This window comes from Elephas maximus, chromosome 22, assembly GCF_024166365.1.
Source record: "Elephas maximus indicus isolate mEleMax1 chromosome 22, mEleMax1 primary haplotype, whole genome shotgun sequence".
NCBI classification, from domain to species: Eukaryota; Metazoa; Chordata; class Mammalia; order Proboscidea; family Elephantidae; genus Elephas; species Elephas maximus.
The window spans coordinates 18,388,992-18,407,346 of record NC_064840.1 but is presented as its reverse complement, the minus strand read 5'-3'; the positions used below and the strand labels follow the sequence as shown (position 1 = coordinate 18,407,346).

General features: G+C 46.1%; 1 protein-coding gene across 2 annotated transcripts; it reads left to right on the top strand.

Moving 5' to 3' along the window:
• Positions 1-1,849: 1,849 nt before the first annotated feature.
• Positions 1,850-18,120, top strand: OASL (2'-5'-oligoadenylate synthetase like). 2 transcript variants are annotated; one of them, XM_049865985.1, is made up of 6 exons: positions 1,851-2,323; positions 7,193-7,475; positions 9,252-9,427; positions 11,891-12,132; positions 13,956-14,103; positions 16,702-18,120. In XM_049865985.1, the coding sequence occupies exons 1-6, from the start codon at positions 2,126-2,128 to the stop codon at positions 17,200-17,202; spliced, it is 1,548 nt and encodes a 515-aa protein (XP_049721942.1). In that variant the 5' UTR covers positions 1,851-2,125; the 3' UTR covers positions 17,203-18,120. The 2 variants fall into 2 exon arrangements, with proteins under 2 accessions (XP_049721943.1, XP_049721942.1); XM_049865986.1 differs by lacking the exons at positions 11,891-12,132; positions 16,702-18,120 and having other exon boundaries at positions 1,850-2,323; positions 13,956-14,077.
• Positions 18,121-18,355: the final 235 nt, after the last annotated feature.

Sequence of the window (18,355 nt, the reverse complement as noted above, 5' to 3'; positions counted from 1 at the left end):
GCTGGGGCCTTCTCAGGTAAGCCTTTCCTAACCACCTTATTTAACACTGAACGCCTAAACACCACAAACACCCTCACGTCCGCATACCGCATACATGGTACCGCTTAACTCCTTTTCCTGCTTTCTTTTTCTCCTTAACACTTATCACCATCATATCTACTACAATTTTACTTATTTATCTTATTTATTGTCTGTCTCCACCATTAGAACCTAAACACCCTGCAAGAAGAGATTTTTGTGTATCTCATTTATTACTATATCATCAGCACCTGGCTGGCACATAGTATGCCTTCAATAAACATTTGTTGAATGAATGAATGGCACCCTAAGATCTGACCCCTGCCACCTGTCCAGATGCATATTTCACCTCACCCCTCCTCACCCTCCATGATAAAGTCGTATTTGACAACTGAGTCCCTGGCACACACCCAGATCGTTCACACTTCTAGGTCTTTACCCAGCTGTGCTCCCTTCTCCTGGCCAGGCCCCCATTCTTTAACACTCATCTGCACTAGGTATCCACTGACAACACCTGTGACTCAAAAGAAACTCTTCTGCCCAGCTTTCCATTAGGTTTCCATACCCTTTATTCTACCCAAGCGTATATCACACTGGGCTCTCAGAATCTCGTTTCTCATCTCTCTCTCCCTCTGCTTTGGGAGTTCCTTGGGGCAGGACCCACATTTTATTTGTATCTTCCTAGCACAGTGCCTGGCACCTAGCAGGCACACGATATATGTTCAGTGAATAAATAATAATACTTGTACTTCCTGTGTGTTTACTCTGCTCAGTGTTCTGCATGCATTATCATGCTTAATCCGCACAACCCTAAAGGGTGGGTATTATTATTAAATGCATTTTATGGATAAAGAGAGGTTAAGAGTCTGGTAAAAAATAATCATTAAATGCATAAATGCAAGAGATGCTTGTATACCAGTGTTCACTGCAGCACTACTCACAATAGCCCAAAGTGGAAGCAACCTATATGTCCATCAACAGATGAATGGATAAACAAAACATGGCACATACATACGATGGAGTATTACTCAACCATAAAGAGGAATGGAGTCCTGATTCAGGCTATGACATGAATGAACCTTGAAAATACCATGCTGAGTGAAATAAATCAGTCACAAAAGGACAAATATTGTATGGTCCCACCTATCTGAAATATCTAGAACAGGCAAGTGTATAGAAATCAAAGTTTATCAGTGGTTATGGGGGTGGGCAGGAGAGAGGGGGAAAGGAGAACTCAACGCTTGGGGGACACTAAGCTTCTATTAAGGGTGATGGTATAATTTGGGTACAGATAAGGGTGATGATTGAAGAACATGACAAACATAATTAATGGCCTTGAACTGTACATGTAAAGATTGCTGAAATGTCAAATGTTTTGTCACATATATATTTACCACACACAAAAAAAATGGTCAAAATGGCAAACATTGTTATGTATGTTTTACCACAATAAAATTTTAAAGTAGTAATTAAAAAGGATGCCATGTTAGAACATTTATTGACTAGAAAAGCTGTTCAGTTTATGCTGTCAAATAAAAATCAGGATACAAAATAATAAAAAAAAAAAGGGAGAGAGAGAGCCTGGTAAAGGGCAGACTGGAATTCCAAGTCTGTCCTGTCTGACGCTGGATTTCCTCACTTCTTATTTCTATCCCCACCTGGGCAAGTCCCTTTTCTTTCTGAGCTTCATTTTCCTTATTTCAAGAAGGGGTGGTTGGGTTACCATTCATCTCTAACCTACTGGCAAAATTGCCTCCTCGGTAATCAAACTCAAGCCAATTTCAGTTTCCAAACGTCAGAAAAGGGAAACTCGGCAAAGTTGAGAATCGAAACCAACAGCGGGCAGGTCGGCTGGAAGCCAGGCTCTTTAAGGAGGCTCCAGGCTTCCAGCTTCAGCTCAGTGTCCCTCAGCATCACTGCAGCGAGTGGGGTCCTAGGAGGGGAGCCCCAGATCGGTCCAGTCATTCGTGGCTTCCTATCCGTTCCGGTCCTTTACCCCACTCGGTGTTGGAGATCAGCTGCAGAGGGGCCCCCTTAACAAAGTAAGTGTGCGCCCAGAGACAGGTACGTGGCTGTATCTGTCCAGCAGCGGCACCCTGGAGCAGAGATGGCTCTGGCCCAGGAGCTGTACAATACCCCTGCCTCCAGGCTGGACTCCTTCGTCGCTCAGTGGCTGCAGCCCAGCCGGGAGTGGAAGGAAGAGGTGCTGGGGGTAGTGCGAACCGTGGAGAGGTTCCTGAGGGAGGAGCACTTCCAGGGCGACCGCGGGCTGGACCAGGAGGTGCGGGTGCTGAAGGTGGTCAAGGTGAGTCTCGTCCCTTCCATCCCCGATCCAACGCAGGGAAAAACCCAGCATGAGGGGCTGCATTCCTAATGAGGCTAGGGACCCTTGGCCTCGGGACACCTCATTAGCTGTCTGTACCCCATCACAATGCTACCTTAGCAGAACAAGCCCACTAAGAAAGCTAATAATAATACCTCACATTTTGAGGTGCACTAGTCGCCCCTCTTAGCATGTATTATCTCCAATTCTTGCACCCTGTGAGGTAGGTACTATTCTTTTTCCATTCTACAAATGAGCAAAGTAGAGGCTCGGAGACTTAAGATTCATAACAACCAAATGCAATGTAAGGTCTTTGATTAATCAGAGTCTGGTTTGAATAATCCATCTGTAAGATACAATTTGGGGACAACTGGAAAAATTTTAATATGACCTGGGTATTAGGTAATATAAGAGAGTTCAGCTGCTAACCAAAAGGCTGGCAGTTCGAATCCACCAGCTGCTCCTTGGAAACTCTATGGGGTAGTTCTCCTCTGTCCTATATGGTCACTATGAGTCAGAATCAACTGGACGGCAACCAGTTTGCTTTTGGTTTAATAACATTTTTATGGTTATGGAAGAATGTTCTTTCTCTCTTTTTACGTAAATGATAAAGTATTTAGGGATAAAGTGTCGTGGTGTCTGTGATTTACTTTAAAACGGTTTAGATGAAACAAATGACTCAAGCAGTTTAGTCCTGTTGATTCTAACTGGTTGGGTTGAGTGTTCTTTGTATTTTCTTTCTCTTTTTCTGTGTGCTTTCAAATTTCGATAATCTTCCTTTTTAATGGAGGCTCAGAGAGGTGAGGTGACTTGCCCAACGCCATACAGCTAGTGCTGGAGCTGGGGTTTGAGCTAGTCTATTTGACACCACAGCCAGGGATCTGGGCTACCCCACTGAGAGGTTTTTCCCAAGCCTTTCCTCTAGCTGGCTCATGCCACCTCCTGTCCTAGCTAGGATCAAAATTCAAGAGGATCAGAGCTAGAAAGGCCCTGGATAATCATACCATCTAGTCGATCTTTCAATTAACCATTAAGAAAACTGAGGCACAGAGAGGGTGAGAGACATGCCATGGTCACACAGCAAGTTGGTGACAGAGGCAAGACTAGAACCGGTACTCCTGACTCCCAGCCTAGTGCTGTAATTCTCTCTTGAGGGACAGCCACTCCAGGGAAGGATTTAGAACCCTTGAGTCCCCACCCCTTCTTTTCACCCTTCCCCACTACGGTTTAGAGGTGAGAAACCGGATGTTTTGACATCAAAAGAACTTGGGTTTTGCTCTTGACTTACTCGCTTCGCAGTTCTGTGACAACGGACTTACCATCTTATCTCTCAAATCCTCAGTCTTCTCATCTGTAGCTGGGGCATCATCATCATATCTCCTTCAGATGAGGCGATGCAGGTGAAATGATTAATGTACATGGTAAATGCTCAAAAAGAGAAGCATTGTTATAATTCTTGTCCAAACTTTCCTCTGGACCTGGAGCACCAGTCTGGCTCACACAGAGCCACCCATATCCTTGCTCACAACCCTGAGAAAGAAGTGAATGGAATAGGGGAAGGTTGGGGAGAGAAGGATGCTTTGATGGCAGGAAGTGGTATTTACCCAGCCCTCAAATTCTGCGCACAGACCGTAGCCACTGTCTTAGGCTGGGTTCTCCAGAGAAGCAATACCAGTGAAGTGTATATATGTAGAGAGAGAGATTTGTCTCAAGGAGATAGCTCACGTGGTTGTAGGGGCTGACAAGTCCCGAGTACGTGTGTCAGGCATCAGGCTAGAGGCTTCTCCTGACTCACGCAGCTTCAGGGGCTGACAAACCCAAGACAGGCAGATCAGACAGCAGACTGCTGATTCACAGGAGGCCAACAAATCCCAAGACCAGCAGGCAATATGGCAGGCCACTGGTTCAAGTCCCAAGAACTGTAGGTCAGATGACGACAAGCCAGATGCAGGATGTAGAGCAAGCAAAAGCCAGTAAGCTTTACCAGAGCGGCCATATACGTTGGATACAGGCCACATCCCTGAGGAAAGGCCTCTTACAACTGAATGGCAGATCACATCATGGAGGCAGTTACATTAGATCACAAAATGGAGTATAACTACATCATTACATAACCGCCAAATTACATCATTACATAACTGCCAAACCACTGAGAATCATCGCCCAGCCAACTTGATGCACAGACCAACAGAGCCACTTTTCACTGGAGACCACTAAATGATAGAGGTAAACAAAGAGGAATGGCCAATAATAAAGAATCCTTTATGGAGTCTAAGCTCCAGCACAGAAAGTCTAGTGAGCTGGTTTGGTCCACATGACTGAATGTTGTCCTTGAATGAGTTGGGCTTATGTAGGTTTGAACCAAGGTCCCTGGGTGATGCAGTTTTCACCCACCTACTAATCAAATAAGGAGGCCTGGTTGCACAGTGGTTAAGCCCTTGGCTGCTAACCCATAGGTCAGTGGATTGAACCTACCAGCTGCTCCACAGGAGAAAGATGTGACAGTCTGCTTCCATAAAGATTTACAGCCTTGGAAACCCTATGGTGTAGTTCTACTCCATCCTTCAGGTCCGTTATGCTGGAATCAACTCAACAGCAATGGGTTTGTTTTTTTAGGGAGTGGTTTACTAACCAAACGGTTGGTGGTTCAAATCTACCCAGCAGCTCTGTGGAAGAAGGGCCTGGCAATTCAATTCCATAAAAAGATCACAGCCAAGAAAACCCTATGGAGCAGTTCTACTCCATGACACATAAGGTTGCCATGAGTCAGAATCAACTCAATGGCAACAAAGCAAGTCATGAACACTACTGGCTTGTTCTTTCCTCTCTGCTTGGATCTTTCCACCGGGAAGGGCAGAAAAGACAGTTTAGACTCAACCTTCACGGCAATGTGTCCTTACGTGGGGCAGAAATGCTGAGTCTGAATGCAGGTGGAGAAAGAATGGAAAAGGAAGGGGAAAAAAGATGGCAGACTTGTCCCTCTCAGGATCAGGGCCTGTCAAACTGGATCGAGAGGAAAAAAGAAGTGGGAGAGCCACATTCTAAGTTCAGACTCAGTCTGACTCTGCTTCCTCCTGGCTGTGAGACTTTGGCAAGTTGATTAACCTCGTGAGCCCTCAGCTTTCTCATCTGTAAACTGGATGGTGGTATAAATGGTTAAGTACTTGGCTACTAACCAAAAAGTTGGTGGTTTGAGTCGACCCAGAGGTGCCTCAGAAGAAAAGCCTGGTGATCTATTTCCAAAAGATCACAGCTATTGAAAACCCTGTGGAGCATAGCTCTACTCTGACACACATGGGGTTGCTATGAGTCAAAGGCAACTGGTAATCTGGAGGTAATTACAATAGTAATACGTATAAAGAGCTTTCAGTGATGCCTTACACAGGGAGTGCTTGACACATGAGAGCTGGATTATAATTAAAGTCCAATGACTAGTGATTCCACCCACCAGAAGAGATGGCCGACCATAGTCCTGAGGTCTGATGCATCCGTAGCACTTCCACCTCTGAGCAAGGAGAGAAGAGGCAAAGAGTTCTGGGCTTTGTTTCCTGGAGGTAACAGGGACTGGAGACCAAGCCTAGAATCTCAAAACATCAAAAAGATTTCTGCAAAATCATCCAACTCAGGCTCCTTTTGTTACAGGTGGGGAAACTGAGACCCAGGCAGTGGAAGGGATTGTCTACAGATGAAGTTGGTGGCAAAGGCTAGCAGAAGAGCAAAAGAGGCTAAAGGAGGAAGAGAAATATATTGCTGACTTCCTGTGTGCCACTTGGCACGTTGTGTCTCACCTAATCCTCCCGTGACCCAATGACTCATGTTCCACCATTACTCTCATTTTATAGATAAGGGACTTAGTGCTCAGGATGATTACACAGCTAAGAAACAAGGACAGGAGTCCAAGTCAAAGTCAGGCTTCCTCACTCCATAGTCCTTGGCTACTTCCCTTTTTTAATGTCATGGAATTACTCAAATAAACCAAACCAAACCCACTGCCGTCGAGTTGATTCCAACTCATAGCGACCCTGTAGGACAGAATAGGCTGGTGGGTTCAATCGTCAACCTTTTGGTTAGCAGCTGATCACTTTAACCACTGCACCACCAGGGCTCTCTATGGAAATACCCAGACTCCTCAAAATCCTCAAAACGACACTATAGAGCAGCCATTACTATTCCCACTTTGCAGATGAGAAGACTGAGGCTCAGAGACGTGGACTCTGGAGACAGGCTGCCTGGGTCAAAGCCAGGTATTATGTGACAATGGGCAAGCGATGTAGCCTCTTGATATCTTAGTGTTCTCACCTGTAAAGTGGGATATTAGTGCTACCCAGGCATCACTCGGAAACCTGGTGGCATAGTGGTTAAGAGTTCAGCTGCTAACCAAAATGTTGGCAGTTCCAATCCACCAGGGACTCCAGGGAAATCCTATGGGGCAGTTCTACTCTGTCCTATAGGGTCACTATAGGGTCATTATGAATCAGAATTGACTCAACAGCAACGGGTTTGGTTTTCAACAGCTTTAAGCATCCCTCAGGTGGTGGTGAACATAAAATGGGGTGTTGTTTGTGTTACTGGTTGCCATTGAGTCGATTCCAATGCATGGCAACCTCGCTTGTGCAAAGTAGAACTGTGCTCCATAGAGTTTTCAAGGCTGTGACCTTTCAGAAGAAGATCGCCAGGCCTGTCTTCCGAGGCACCTCTGGGTGGATTCAAACTGCCAACCTTTCAGCCAGTAGTCAAGGGTTTAACTGTTTGTGCCACCCAGGCACTCTAAAGTGGGTAATATGTGTAAAGTGGGCAAGGGATGGCCTGGGTATGGAAGTGGCCATAGGGTGACAGGCTCTTGTTCTACAGGCAGGCTCCTTCGGGAATGGCACGGTGCTCAGAGGTACAGCGGAGGTGGAATTGGTGGTGTTCCTGAGCTGTTTCCGCAGCTTCCAGGAGGAGGCCAAGTACCACCAAGCTGTCCTGAGACTCATACAGAAAAAGCTGTGGCGTTGCCAGGACCTGCTGGCCCTCGGGCTGGAAGACCTGTGGGTGGCCCAGGGAGCCCCCGGTGCTCTTGTCTTCACCATCCAGACCAGTGGGATCGAGGAGCTCATCACCATCACCATCGTGCCCGCCTACAGGGCCCTGGGTAAGGAGAGGGGAAGCTTACTCACCTGCTCACCTGCCCTCCCAAGGACTTGCAAATCCCTCACCCCTAAGCCATGCCTCATGCAGACACCTGCATGCATTCATTCATTCATGTCCTGTGCGGGGGGCTGGGTACCGCAGTTCACAGGACTGACCCAGCTCTGGCAGTCATGGAGCTCAACTCAGCAAACAGAATTTATCAAAGAATCACACAGATAAAGGTATGGTTGCAAAGGGGGTAAATGCCCAAAGGAACAGAAGGAGACGTCTTGGGTGACCACAGAAAGGGTGCTTAGGAAGGGCACCCCTTCTGCGGAAAGGACCCTCAGGAGACACAGAGAACTGGCGAAGGGAAGGAGTTATAATAGTCACCTCGACTGCTTCTGTAGCACTTACCACGGGCGTGGAGCCCTGTACTTGTTTGGGTTTTCCCAGAAGCAGACCCTGACTCAAGGATTCGAAGACAAGCAATTTATTTGGGAGTTGATCCCAGGAAATACTGGTAGAGAAGTGGGAATTGGAAGCGGGAAAGGAAGAAACCAAGCAAGAGTGCATTATGGAAGAAGTCGAATGGGCTTCATGCCCCTGGAGAACTCTAGGTCACAACGTAGAGCAGCCTCCATTATCCCAAGTGAGAGTAAGGCAGTCCCCGGATTACAAACGTCCAACTTATGTGCAACCTGTAGTTACGAACCAACTCCTGTGAAGCCTATTGTGTTAAAATTCTGAGGTACACACAATGGTTTGTAAAAACCAATGGACAACACTTTGCGACAAGCATCAAAACATTATTATTACTGTATTATTATGCTAATGCTTTAGTGTATCTGGAAGTTTTTTTTTATGTTGTTTATACATAGTAAGGTTCACTACATACTACATACTAAGACAAACATTTGACTGAGGTGAGATACGAACCTTACCTAACTGTTCCGTACAAATTTGACTTAAGGACAGATTTAGGAATGGAACTTGTTTGTCATCTGAGGATTGCCTGTATTATCTTCCAACCAGAGTGTTTATCCACCGACTTCCATCAGTCATTGGCTAAGGGTTCCTTCCCCAGGGCATTAACTCTGTAACACTTCTCATTTGCCCTCAGGCAGAGAGTCCTCAGCATTTGAAGTGAACAGTATCTGCTACAACCCCAGATGATAAATAGATTTCACTTCATGTGCCAGCTCCTATCAACTGTAGTACCCAAAACCCACTGCCATTGAGTCGATTCCGACTCATAGCAACCCTATAGGACAGAGTAGAACTGCCCCATAGAGTTTCAAAGGAGTGCCTAATCAACTGTAGTGGCTGCCTGGAATTGCTATGGGGCAAAGGTGTCAGAAATAGTGTCCAGTCTTACCAAGAAAGAGTGCAGGGATGGATTAGTGATGTCTGCCATGGATGCACTCCCTTGGGCAAATGCTCTCTCTGAGCACAGCTTTATCTTGAACTGGTTCTCTCCTACAGGTATTGGGAGGTTAAAATAATCACAGAGGAAGAGTTCCAAAACAGACACTAAGGAAAACTGGGGGTGTTGGGGACATCAAAGGAGGCAACTAATCCTTCAGTGACCTGAGGAATGGAAATTTCAGTTGTCCAGAGAAAGAATCTCATAAAAAGGACAAGTCAACAGGAAAAATCTTTGGTCTCTGAGAATATGAGGCCTCAGGTTTCTCTGGAGAGAGAGAACACCAGTGAATTAGCAGGCCTTCCCCCATGGACTTTTACACCCTGTGCCTCCCTAGTCCCCAACCTCTCCCTTTGTTTCCTCTCTCCTCAGGGCCTTTGGCTCCCAACTTTCAGCCACCTCCTGATGTTTATGTGAGTCTAATTAAGGCCCACGGTTACCCTGGAAACTTCTCTCCATCCTTCAGCGAGCTACAGAGAAACTTCGTGAAACATCAGCCAACTAAGCTGAAAAACCTCCTGAGGCTGGTAAAACACTGGTACCTACAGGTGAGAGGGCTGCCAGGTTGGAGACAGATTAAGAAGAAAGGGCCCTTTCTCACATACCCCATTAAAATAGAACATTAACCTAGGTAACTATGTCCTGTTGATCTTTTGTTAAGCAGTCAACCACTTCTAGAATAAGAGCCCGGTGAAATTCTGACTCGGTTCCTTGGTACGGTCTGTTTGGTGGCAATAGCCATCTTTACTCATGAATTTATTGCCAATTACTCGCCGTTAAGTTTCCTATAGTGGGGTGGGGGTAGAGGAGGAGAGCTATCTACAGATACATTATATTATAGTCAGACTGTTTTTTCCTAAAATGCTTTTTTTCATTCGTACTCATAAAGACAAAGAGAACTAGCATCATTAGTATTACAACTTTAATCATGGGTCAAAAATAAATATGGCACAAAATTCATTAGTCAGTTCAGCTCCCAATCTTATAGGACTGTTTTCCAGGAGGCATGCGCATCCATAAACATACACAAACACATATACATACATGTTTTTATGTTTTTTTCCCTCATGGTGGCAAAATGGCCATAGGTGCTCCTGAACTCTCATCATCACACTAGAGAGGACATCTCTTCCTTCAACCACTGAACTAAAGAGTTGGGCTTTACTCTAACTGAATCAATTTTGAATACATGCTTGCCCTTGAACCAATCACTTGGCAAGGAGAATAGGTTTATGTTAATGGACTTGTGCCAGTCAGGTCCCACCCTGGAACTGAGGATGGAATCAATCCCATCCAAGCAGTATACAAGGGGAAAAGGAGAAATGCCTGCTACAGAGACAGCTCAAAGCTCATCACAGGATCTCAGCTATTGCCTAGTCCTGTGGTTTCCTTCCCCCCCACCCCCTTTTAGCTAAAAACCTTTCTTCAAAGGAAATGTTTTTCAAAAGCCCAATACATTTAAGTAGTAAAAATGAAGCTGCTTGTATAAAAACTCAGCCCAGATTTAAGAAAAACCATGACAAACCTGTCTCGGAAGAAGTATAACCAGAATGCTCCTTAGAAGAAAGGATGGCGAGATGGTTTCTTACGTAGCTTGAACATGTTGTCAGGAGAGATCAGTCCCTGGAGAAAGACATCATGCTTGGTAAAGTACAGGGTCAGTGGAAAAGAGGAAGATCCTCAACAAGATGGATTGACACAGTGGCTGCAACAAGGGGCTCGAGCATAACAATGATTGTAAGGATGGCTCAGGACCGGGCAGCGTTTCATTGTGTGGTACATAGGGTCGCCATGAGTCAGAACCGACTGGATGGCACCTAACAACAACATGTTTCTCATATTAACTATATAGCTTATGTCAGGTTTTTTTTTTTTTTTTACAATTAAAACACACAAAAACTGGTTTGTGGGGCTGAAGTTTTAGAATTGATTTTTTAATTTATTTTTTGGTATATGTTGTTACAAAAGGAAGCAGAACATACGAATGACCAAATTGAATAAGATTTGGGGAGCTATTTTTAGAGGATAAGAAACAATTGAAAATATTAACTATTTAAAAAAATCTGGAACATTAACGTTTAAGTCTTCTATAGGGGTGGTACGTAGACGTCGTCTCACTTACTTTGGACATATTATTAGGAGGGACCAGTCTCTGGAGAAGGACATCGTGCTTGGTAGAGGGCCAAAGAAAAAGAGGAGAACCCTCAATGAGATGGACTGATACAGTGGCTGCAACAATGGGCTCAAATATAGCAACGATTGTGAGGCTGGCACAGGACTGGGCAGTGTTTCGTTCTGTTGTGCATAGGGTCGCTATGAGCTGGAACTGGTTCAACAGAACCTAACAACAACAACAACATCAGGGTAGAATGATATGAAAGGAAATAGTTATAATATCTTCTTTTGTAGTTTAAGGTAGAAAGCCACTATTGAACCTTCAACACTTTGCAACCCTTTAAATAAAATTTGCTATAAATATGTTTAAAAAAATAAAATGGAGCTGCTTAGGCTGGGATGCCAAAGGCAGAGTCCAACCTGCTCACCCCCTGGGGCACCTCTTCATAACTCCATCCCAAGACTTGCCTTTGTCACGCACAGTTTGGAACCCTCTGGACTAACCCAGCACCTTACTTCTAAAATGGGGAAACCAAGGCTCCGAGACGGAAAGTGACTTGGCCAATAGGTGGCAGAACTGGGACTCCAAAACCAAACCAAACCCATTGCTGTTGAGTGGATTCCAACTCATAGCGACCCTATAGGGTGGAGTAGAACCGCCCCATGGGATTTCCAAGGCTGTAATCTTTACGGAAGCAGACTGCCACAACTTTCACCTGCTGAGCAACTAACGGATTTAAAATACCAACATTTTGGTTAGCAGCCAAGCACTCAACCACTGCGCAACCAAGGCCCCTTGAACTGGGACTAGAACTTGGGTTTTCCAGTTTCTGGCCCAGTGCATTCCTGACACAGAATCTTGGGGTCTCTCTTTCTCCCCACCCCTCTTTCAACAGTACGTGAAAGCCAAGTGCCCCAGGGCCAACCTGCCTCCTTTCTATGCCCTCGAACTACTGACCATCTATGCCTGGGAAATGGGTACTCAGAAGGATGAGAATTTCAGGTTGGATGAAGGCCTTACCACTGTGATGGAACTGCTCCAGGCGTATGAGTTTGTCTGCATCTACTGGACCAAGTATTACACCTTCCAGAACCTAGTCATCGAGAACTTTGTCAGAAAACAGCTCAAGAAAGACAGGTACTGGGCCACTATTTGCCCACCAGGTCTCCTAGAGAAAAGAAAGAATGGAGGGAAGGGTGGTATAGAGGTTTACAGGTGGGCTCTGTTAAGTAGTGGATTCCCCGGGTAGTGCAAAGGGTTAAGTACTCAGCTGCTAACGGAAGTTCAAGTCTAACCAGAGGTACCTCGGAAGAAAGGCCTGAGGATCTACTTCTGAAAAATCAGCCACTGAAAACCCTAGTTCTAGCATCGTTCTGCTCTGACACACATTCGGTTGCCAGAAGTCACAGTTGACTCAATGGCAACTGGGTAGTTTTAGGTTTTTTTAAATTTATTATTAAGTAGTAAGGCCTCCATAAGGAGCCCTGGTGGTACAGTGGTTAAGAGCTCAGCTGCTAATCGAAAGGTCAGAGGTTTGAACCTACCAGCTGCTCCACAGAAGAAAGATGTGGCAGTCTGCTTCCATAAAGATTACAGCCTCGGAAACCCTGGGGGGCAGTTCTCCTCTGCCCTGCAGGGTCTCCATGAGTCAGAATCAACTCGACAGCACACGACACCAAGGCCACCACGTTAGTTGTGCACTGAGATCTCATGCTAACATAAGACTTCTTCATCTCAAGCTGGCTGCCTATCAAAATTGAGCACTATAAGCCTTTTCCTTGTTCCTCAGGCCACCCACTCTACCCTACCTTCAGAAGACCATTTCAGTGACTTTTAGAGACAGTATGGTAAAGTGGAAAATACCATGGAGACCCAAGCGTAAATCCCAGCTCTGCCATTTTCCCAGCTCTGCCATTTTCTCACCTCTAGGGTCGCTATGAGTCTGAATTGACTCGACGGCACTGAGTTTTTTTTGTTTTTTTTTTTAGGCGCCTCTGTTCCTTATCCATAAAACAGGAATAAATGGGCACCTACAATACAGAACTATTGTGAGTGTCACAGAAAATATATGTCAATGGCCTACAGATTTTAGGAAATAGTAGATGCCGGATGGAGCCTTGGTGGCACAGTGATTAAGCTCTTGGCAGCTAACCAAAAGGTCGGCAGTTCGAGTCCACCAGCTGCTCCTTGGAAACCCTATAGGACAGTTCTACTCTGTCCTATATGGGTCAGAATTGACTCAACAACAACGGGTTTGGTTTTAGTTAGATGCCAGATAGGAGACATGCTGGCACAATAGTTAAGCACTCAGCTGCTAACCAAAAGGTTGGTGGTTCAAACCTACCTAGCAGCTCTGTGGGCAGAAGACCTGGTGATCTGCTTTCATAAAGATTACAGCCTAGAAACCCTCATGGAGCAATTCTACTCTGTCGCATGGGTTGCTGTGAGTCGGAATTGACTTGATGGCATCCAACAACAAGATACGGGATAAGTGTTCACTATTGTAGCAAATGCTGCCATGCCCCACCCATATCCCCTTCACCCACCTGCCTGAGTGGGCATCTGTTATCGCTCCAGCATGCCTTCTGAGGCCTCACTCCCACCCCCAAAATCCCAAGCGAAGACTTAGAGTAGTCTCCCCAAGAGGAATTCTTGGAAATATAATGGTCCCCATCCTGTTACTTTCCAGTGATGTTTTGGGGCCCTCCTGGAAGCCCTGGTAGCATAGTCGTTAAGAGCTATGGCTGCTAACCAAAATGTCAGCAGTTCAAATCCACCACGTGCTCCTTGGAAGGTCTATGGGGCAGTTCTACTGTCCTATAGGGTCCCTATGAGTTGGAATCGACTCGATGGCAATGGGGCAACGGGCTTTGGACTCAGTGACTGGCTGAGAAGGTTTCTTTCTGGCCGGCAGGCCTCCAAACCAGAAATAGCCTGGACACCGTCTCCCTGTGTTGCAGACCTATCATCCTGGATCCAGCTGACCCCACCCGAAACGTGGCAGAAGGGTACAGATGGGACATAGTCGCTCAGAGGGCCTGCCAGTGCCTGAAACAGGACTGTTGCTATGACAACCAGGAGTTCCCAGTCACCAGCTGGAATGTGAAGGTAATAGCTCCTCTCAGGGCCATCAGGAGCTTAAAGCTCAGAATGGGATAACTGCATAGTGTTTCCTTCTCTACTTCCGTGTTGATGTAGCCAGCAAAACCTGAGTGTCATACTGAGTTTGAGACCCAGTTGTACCATCCACTAGCTCTGTGAACCTGGGAAAATTATTTGACTCTCTGACCCTCAGGCTCCTTATCTTTAAATTCTTTTCTCCTTCCCATAACCTACCTAAGAATCAGTTCTAGTCTCCCAATCATCCTTCGTATGAGCTGAGCCCAGCCATGTAGACTCAGTCAGTTGTTCTGGGCCAGCACTGGGCTTGGGACTGGTGGGTTGTGGGTGCAAGGAGATAATTTTTTTTTTTTGCCATCAAGTCAATTCCAACTCATAGCGACCCTATAGGACAGAGTAGAACTGCCCCCGTAGAGTTCCCAAGGAGCGCCTGGTGAATTCGAACTGCTGGCCTTTTGGTTAGCAGCCGTAGCACTTAACCACTATGCCACCAGGGCCCCCAAGGGGACAATGGTGGTACAGAAATAGGGCATGGTCCCTGCCCTCAAGAAACTCACTGTATTTTGTCAAGAAGCAAGTCCATGAAGTAAACTTGCACAAAACACCTAAAACGAATTATCAAAGAAGACGAGACACTCAGACATTTAAAAATGCTAAATAACATTGTCACGCGATGCCACACGTGTGGTACAGGCAAAGATCATGCTTATCTATTGCATCCACGTCACACTTTACAGTTTGTAAAGCTAGTGCTTGCCCAGGCACTGTCTCAGTTGATCCTTGCAGCAAATCTGTAAACTAGGGAGGCCAAGTATTGTTGTTATCATCATCGTCATCATCCCCATTTTACAGATGAGGAAACTGAGGCTCAGAGAGGTTAAGTTTATTAATCAAGGTCACACTGCTAAGAGGGGGCAGAGCCAGGATTCACACTTAGGTCTTTGTGGGGCTCTGGAAATAGAGAATAAGTGTTATCTGAAGTTGCCGGAGAAGATTCCATGAAGAAGTAAGAGCTTGAGGTAGGCCCTAAAGGCTGGGAAGGGATATAGAAGCTCAGAGCAGCGGGCTCTCCAGGTAAAGGAGACAGTAGGGCAAAGGCCTAGAGGTAGGAATAAGCCAGGTGTGTGCAGGAACAACAGATTCACCTACCTGGAGAAGAAAACAAGCAGGAGCTGAAACAGTGGCTCTCTAATGTGCTGCCCAGATTACAAACTGAGGGCTCACCAGCCATGGGTGGTCCACAGGTGGGCAAAAAATTACATGCCTCTGGATTTTTCCTGAAAATAGAAACCATTGTGCAATGGTTTTTCTCTTGAAAAATCCAAAGACTTGGCAAAGCTGAGCCCATATTCCTAATTGAAAAGGATCCGCTAGAGGCCCACCGCTCCCCAGAATCTTCCTGGTGATGCTCTTCAGACACTAAGACTCAGGCACTTGAGTATGACCTCTGGTGGTGGTGAAGGACACAGACTTTGGAGTCTGACTGACCTTGGTTCAAATCCCTGCTCTGTTCCTTACTACCTTTGTGATGCTTGTGGTGGTTGGGAAATTCCTTAACCCTGCTGAACCACAACATCCTCATCTGTAAAATGGGGATAATAGGAGAGCCAACTTCATAGGGCTGCTGTAAGAATCAAATGTGGTAAGAGCCTGTAAGGCACCCAGCAGAAGCCCTGGCAGGTGGTTAAACCAATTGCCTCGAGTTGATTCTAACTCATGGGGACCCCATTTGTGTCAGAGTAGAACTGCACTCACAGAGTTATCAATACCTGATTTTTTGGGGAAGTAGATTGCCAGACATTTCTTTGGAGGTGCCTCTGGGTGGACTGGAACCTCAGAGATTTCAGTTAGCAGCCAATCGTGTTAACCGTTTGCACTACCCAGGGACTCTAGAAGGTGGTTAAAAAACCAGACCAAACCAGTTGCCATCAAGTCGATTCCAACTCATGGTGACCCTATGTGTGCAGAGTAGAATTGTGCACCAGAGGGTTTTCAAGGCTGTGACCTTTTAGAAGCCGATGGACAGGCTTTTCTTCCAAGGTATCTCTGGGTGGGCCTGAACCACCAACCTTTCAGCTAGTAGTCAAGCGCTTAACCATTTGAACCATCCAGGGACTCCTGAAAGGTGGTGGTTGTTGTCGTTAGTTGCCTTTACTCATGGCAACCCCATGTGTGCAGAGTAGAACTGTGCTCCATAGGGTTTTCAAGGCTGTGCCCTTTTGGAAGCAGATCACCAGTCCTGTCTTCCAAAGCACTTCTGGGTGAGTTCAAATTGCCAGCCTTTTGACTAATAGTCAAGCACTTAATCGTTTGTACCTCCCAGGGTTTACCTGTTGAAAACCCCTTGTCGTCGAGTCAATTTTGACTCATAGCGACCCTATAGGACAGAGTAGAACTGCCCCATAGAGTTTCCAAGGAGTGCCTGGTGGATTTGTACTGCCAACTTTTTGGTTAGCACTTGAAGCACTTAACCACTACACCTCCAGGTTTTCTACCCAGGGTTAGCCCTCACTAAATGTTTGCTGCTGCTGCTGCTATTGTTGTTTAACGTGGATTTAACCCAACCCCTCTCCCTCTCCCTTCCAGAGGGCACGAGACATCCAGGTGACAGTGGAGCAACGCAATTACTTCGACTTGATCCTCTGGGTAGACCCTTATGAGCCCATAAAGAAGATTAGGGAGAAAATCCAGCAGAACCGGGGTTACTCAGGCCTACAGCGTCTGTCCTTCCAGGAGCCAGGCGGCGAACGGCAGCTCCTCAGCAGCCACTGCTCCCTGGCATATTACGGGGTCTTCTCCAACACCCGCATCTATCTGCTGGAGACTTTCTCCCCTGAGATCCAGGTCTTTGTAAAGAATCAAGATGGCAGGAGCCACGCCTATGCCATCGATCCCAACAACTGCATCCTGAGACTGAAAGAGCAGATTGAAGACAGGCTGGGGTTGCTCAGAAGGCAGCAGCAGCTGGAGTTCCGAGGCCAAGTCCTGCAGGATTGGTTGGATTTTGGGTGCTATGGCATCCAAGACAGCGACACTCTTATTCTCTCCAAGAAAAAAGCCAGAGAGGCTCCATTTCTACACAGCTAGTTTTCTCTGTGCATTGAATTTGTCTTCTAATCCAGAACTCATTCTATCAACCATGCCTCCCAGTTCTCTGCAAAGATGGCCCATGTCTTAACCAGCTTTGTCGTGGTTATCCTAGCCCTGCTGATGGGGGACTGCGGAGGGGTGTGAGAGACTGAATAGACAAACAGACAATGGCCAGACCATATACAGTGAAACCTCTGAGAGCCGGAACTTGGCGGGATTGCCTTGTTTTTCTGGGTCTCTCAAGTTTTCCACCTTTGACAGTGTGCCGTCTTACCACTTTTCTGTTGCTCATTTTAGAGGAAAATATTTCACTTTTCCTTTTCTAACAGGTTCCTGCCTTACATGGTTTCTGGCTTTTGCAGGTTTTACTGTATGACTATAGAACTCTGGTCCACAACCTCTGTCTGCAGCAACCTGTCCATGAAGCCAAACCACAATCTCGGCAGCAAGAACCCCAAAATGGTTAGCACTTGGTCAATAACTACCAGCTTCCCTAAAACTTGTCCTACTTCCAACTTATGACAAATCAGAAAAGGCCAAATATGTTCCCCCAGCCAATCACATGCAGCCCTGGTGCTACGGCTGCTAACTAAAAGATCAGCAGTTCCAATTTACCAGCTGCTCCTTGGAAACCCTCTGGGGCAGTTCTACTCTGTCCTATAGGATCACTATGAATCTACTTAATGGTAACTTTTTTTTTTTAACCAATCTCATGGAATGCCTTGCTTCTACTTATTCCATCTCCACTTCCATGTGCCAACAGCCTCCAATCAGAGCACACCTGAAGTCATCCCTTTTTCCATTATAAAGCTTTGCCACTGCTCTGCCTCCTTTGAGCCTCATCCAAGTGCAAAGGATGGTGGCTGACTCCCTTGCTATAGTAAGCTCTGAATAAATAGTCTTCGTTTGCTCTCATCTGAGTAGTCTTCATTATCTCTGCAGGTGCTAACGTTGTCCTAGCTGTTACTGTTTAATTATTTGCATGTCTCAACTCTGGGAAGTGAGGACTGTTGGGAAACTGAGACGAAGAGAGGCTAAGTCTAGGAGAGTGGGGATGACACAGTATAAAATCCTCTCAACTCCTGAAACACAAACAGTATGTAATAGGACCTAAGGAAAATAACAGGAGTCCCTGGGTGGTGCAAACAAT

Excerpts from the sequence above, each read along its gene's own strand:
- OASL (XM_049865985.1), top strand. The coding sequence starts at position 2,126 with ATGGCTCTGGCCCAGGAGCTGTACAATACCCCTGCCTCCAGGCTGGAC. Across the intron at positions 2,324-7,192 it reads GGGTGCTGAAGGTGGTCAAG|GCAGGCTCCTTCGGGAATGG; the intron begins GTGAGTCTCGTC and ends CTTGTTCTACAG. Across the intron at positions 14,104-16,701 it reads TCACCAGCTGGAATGTGAAG|AGGGCACGAGACATCCAGGT; the intron begins GTAATAGCTCCT and ends TCTCCCTTCCAG.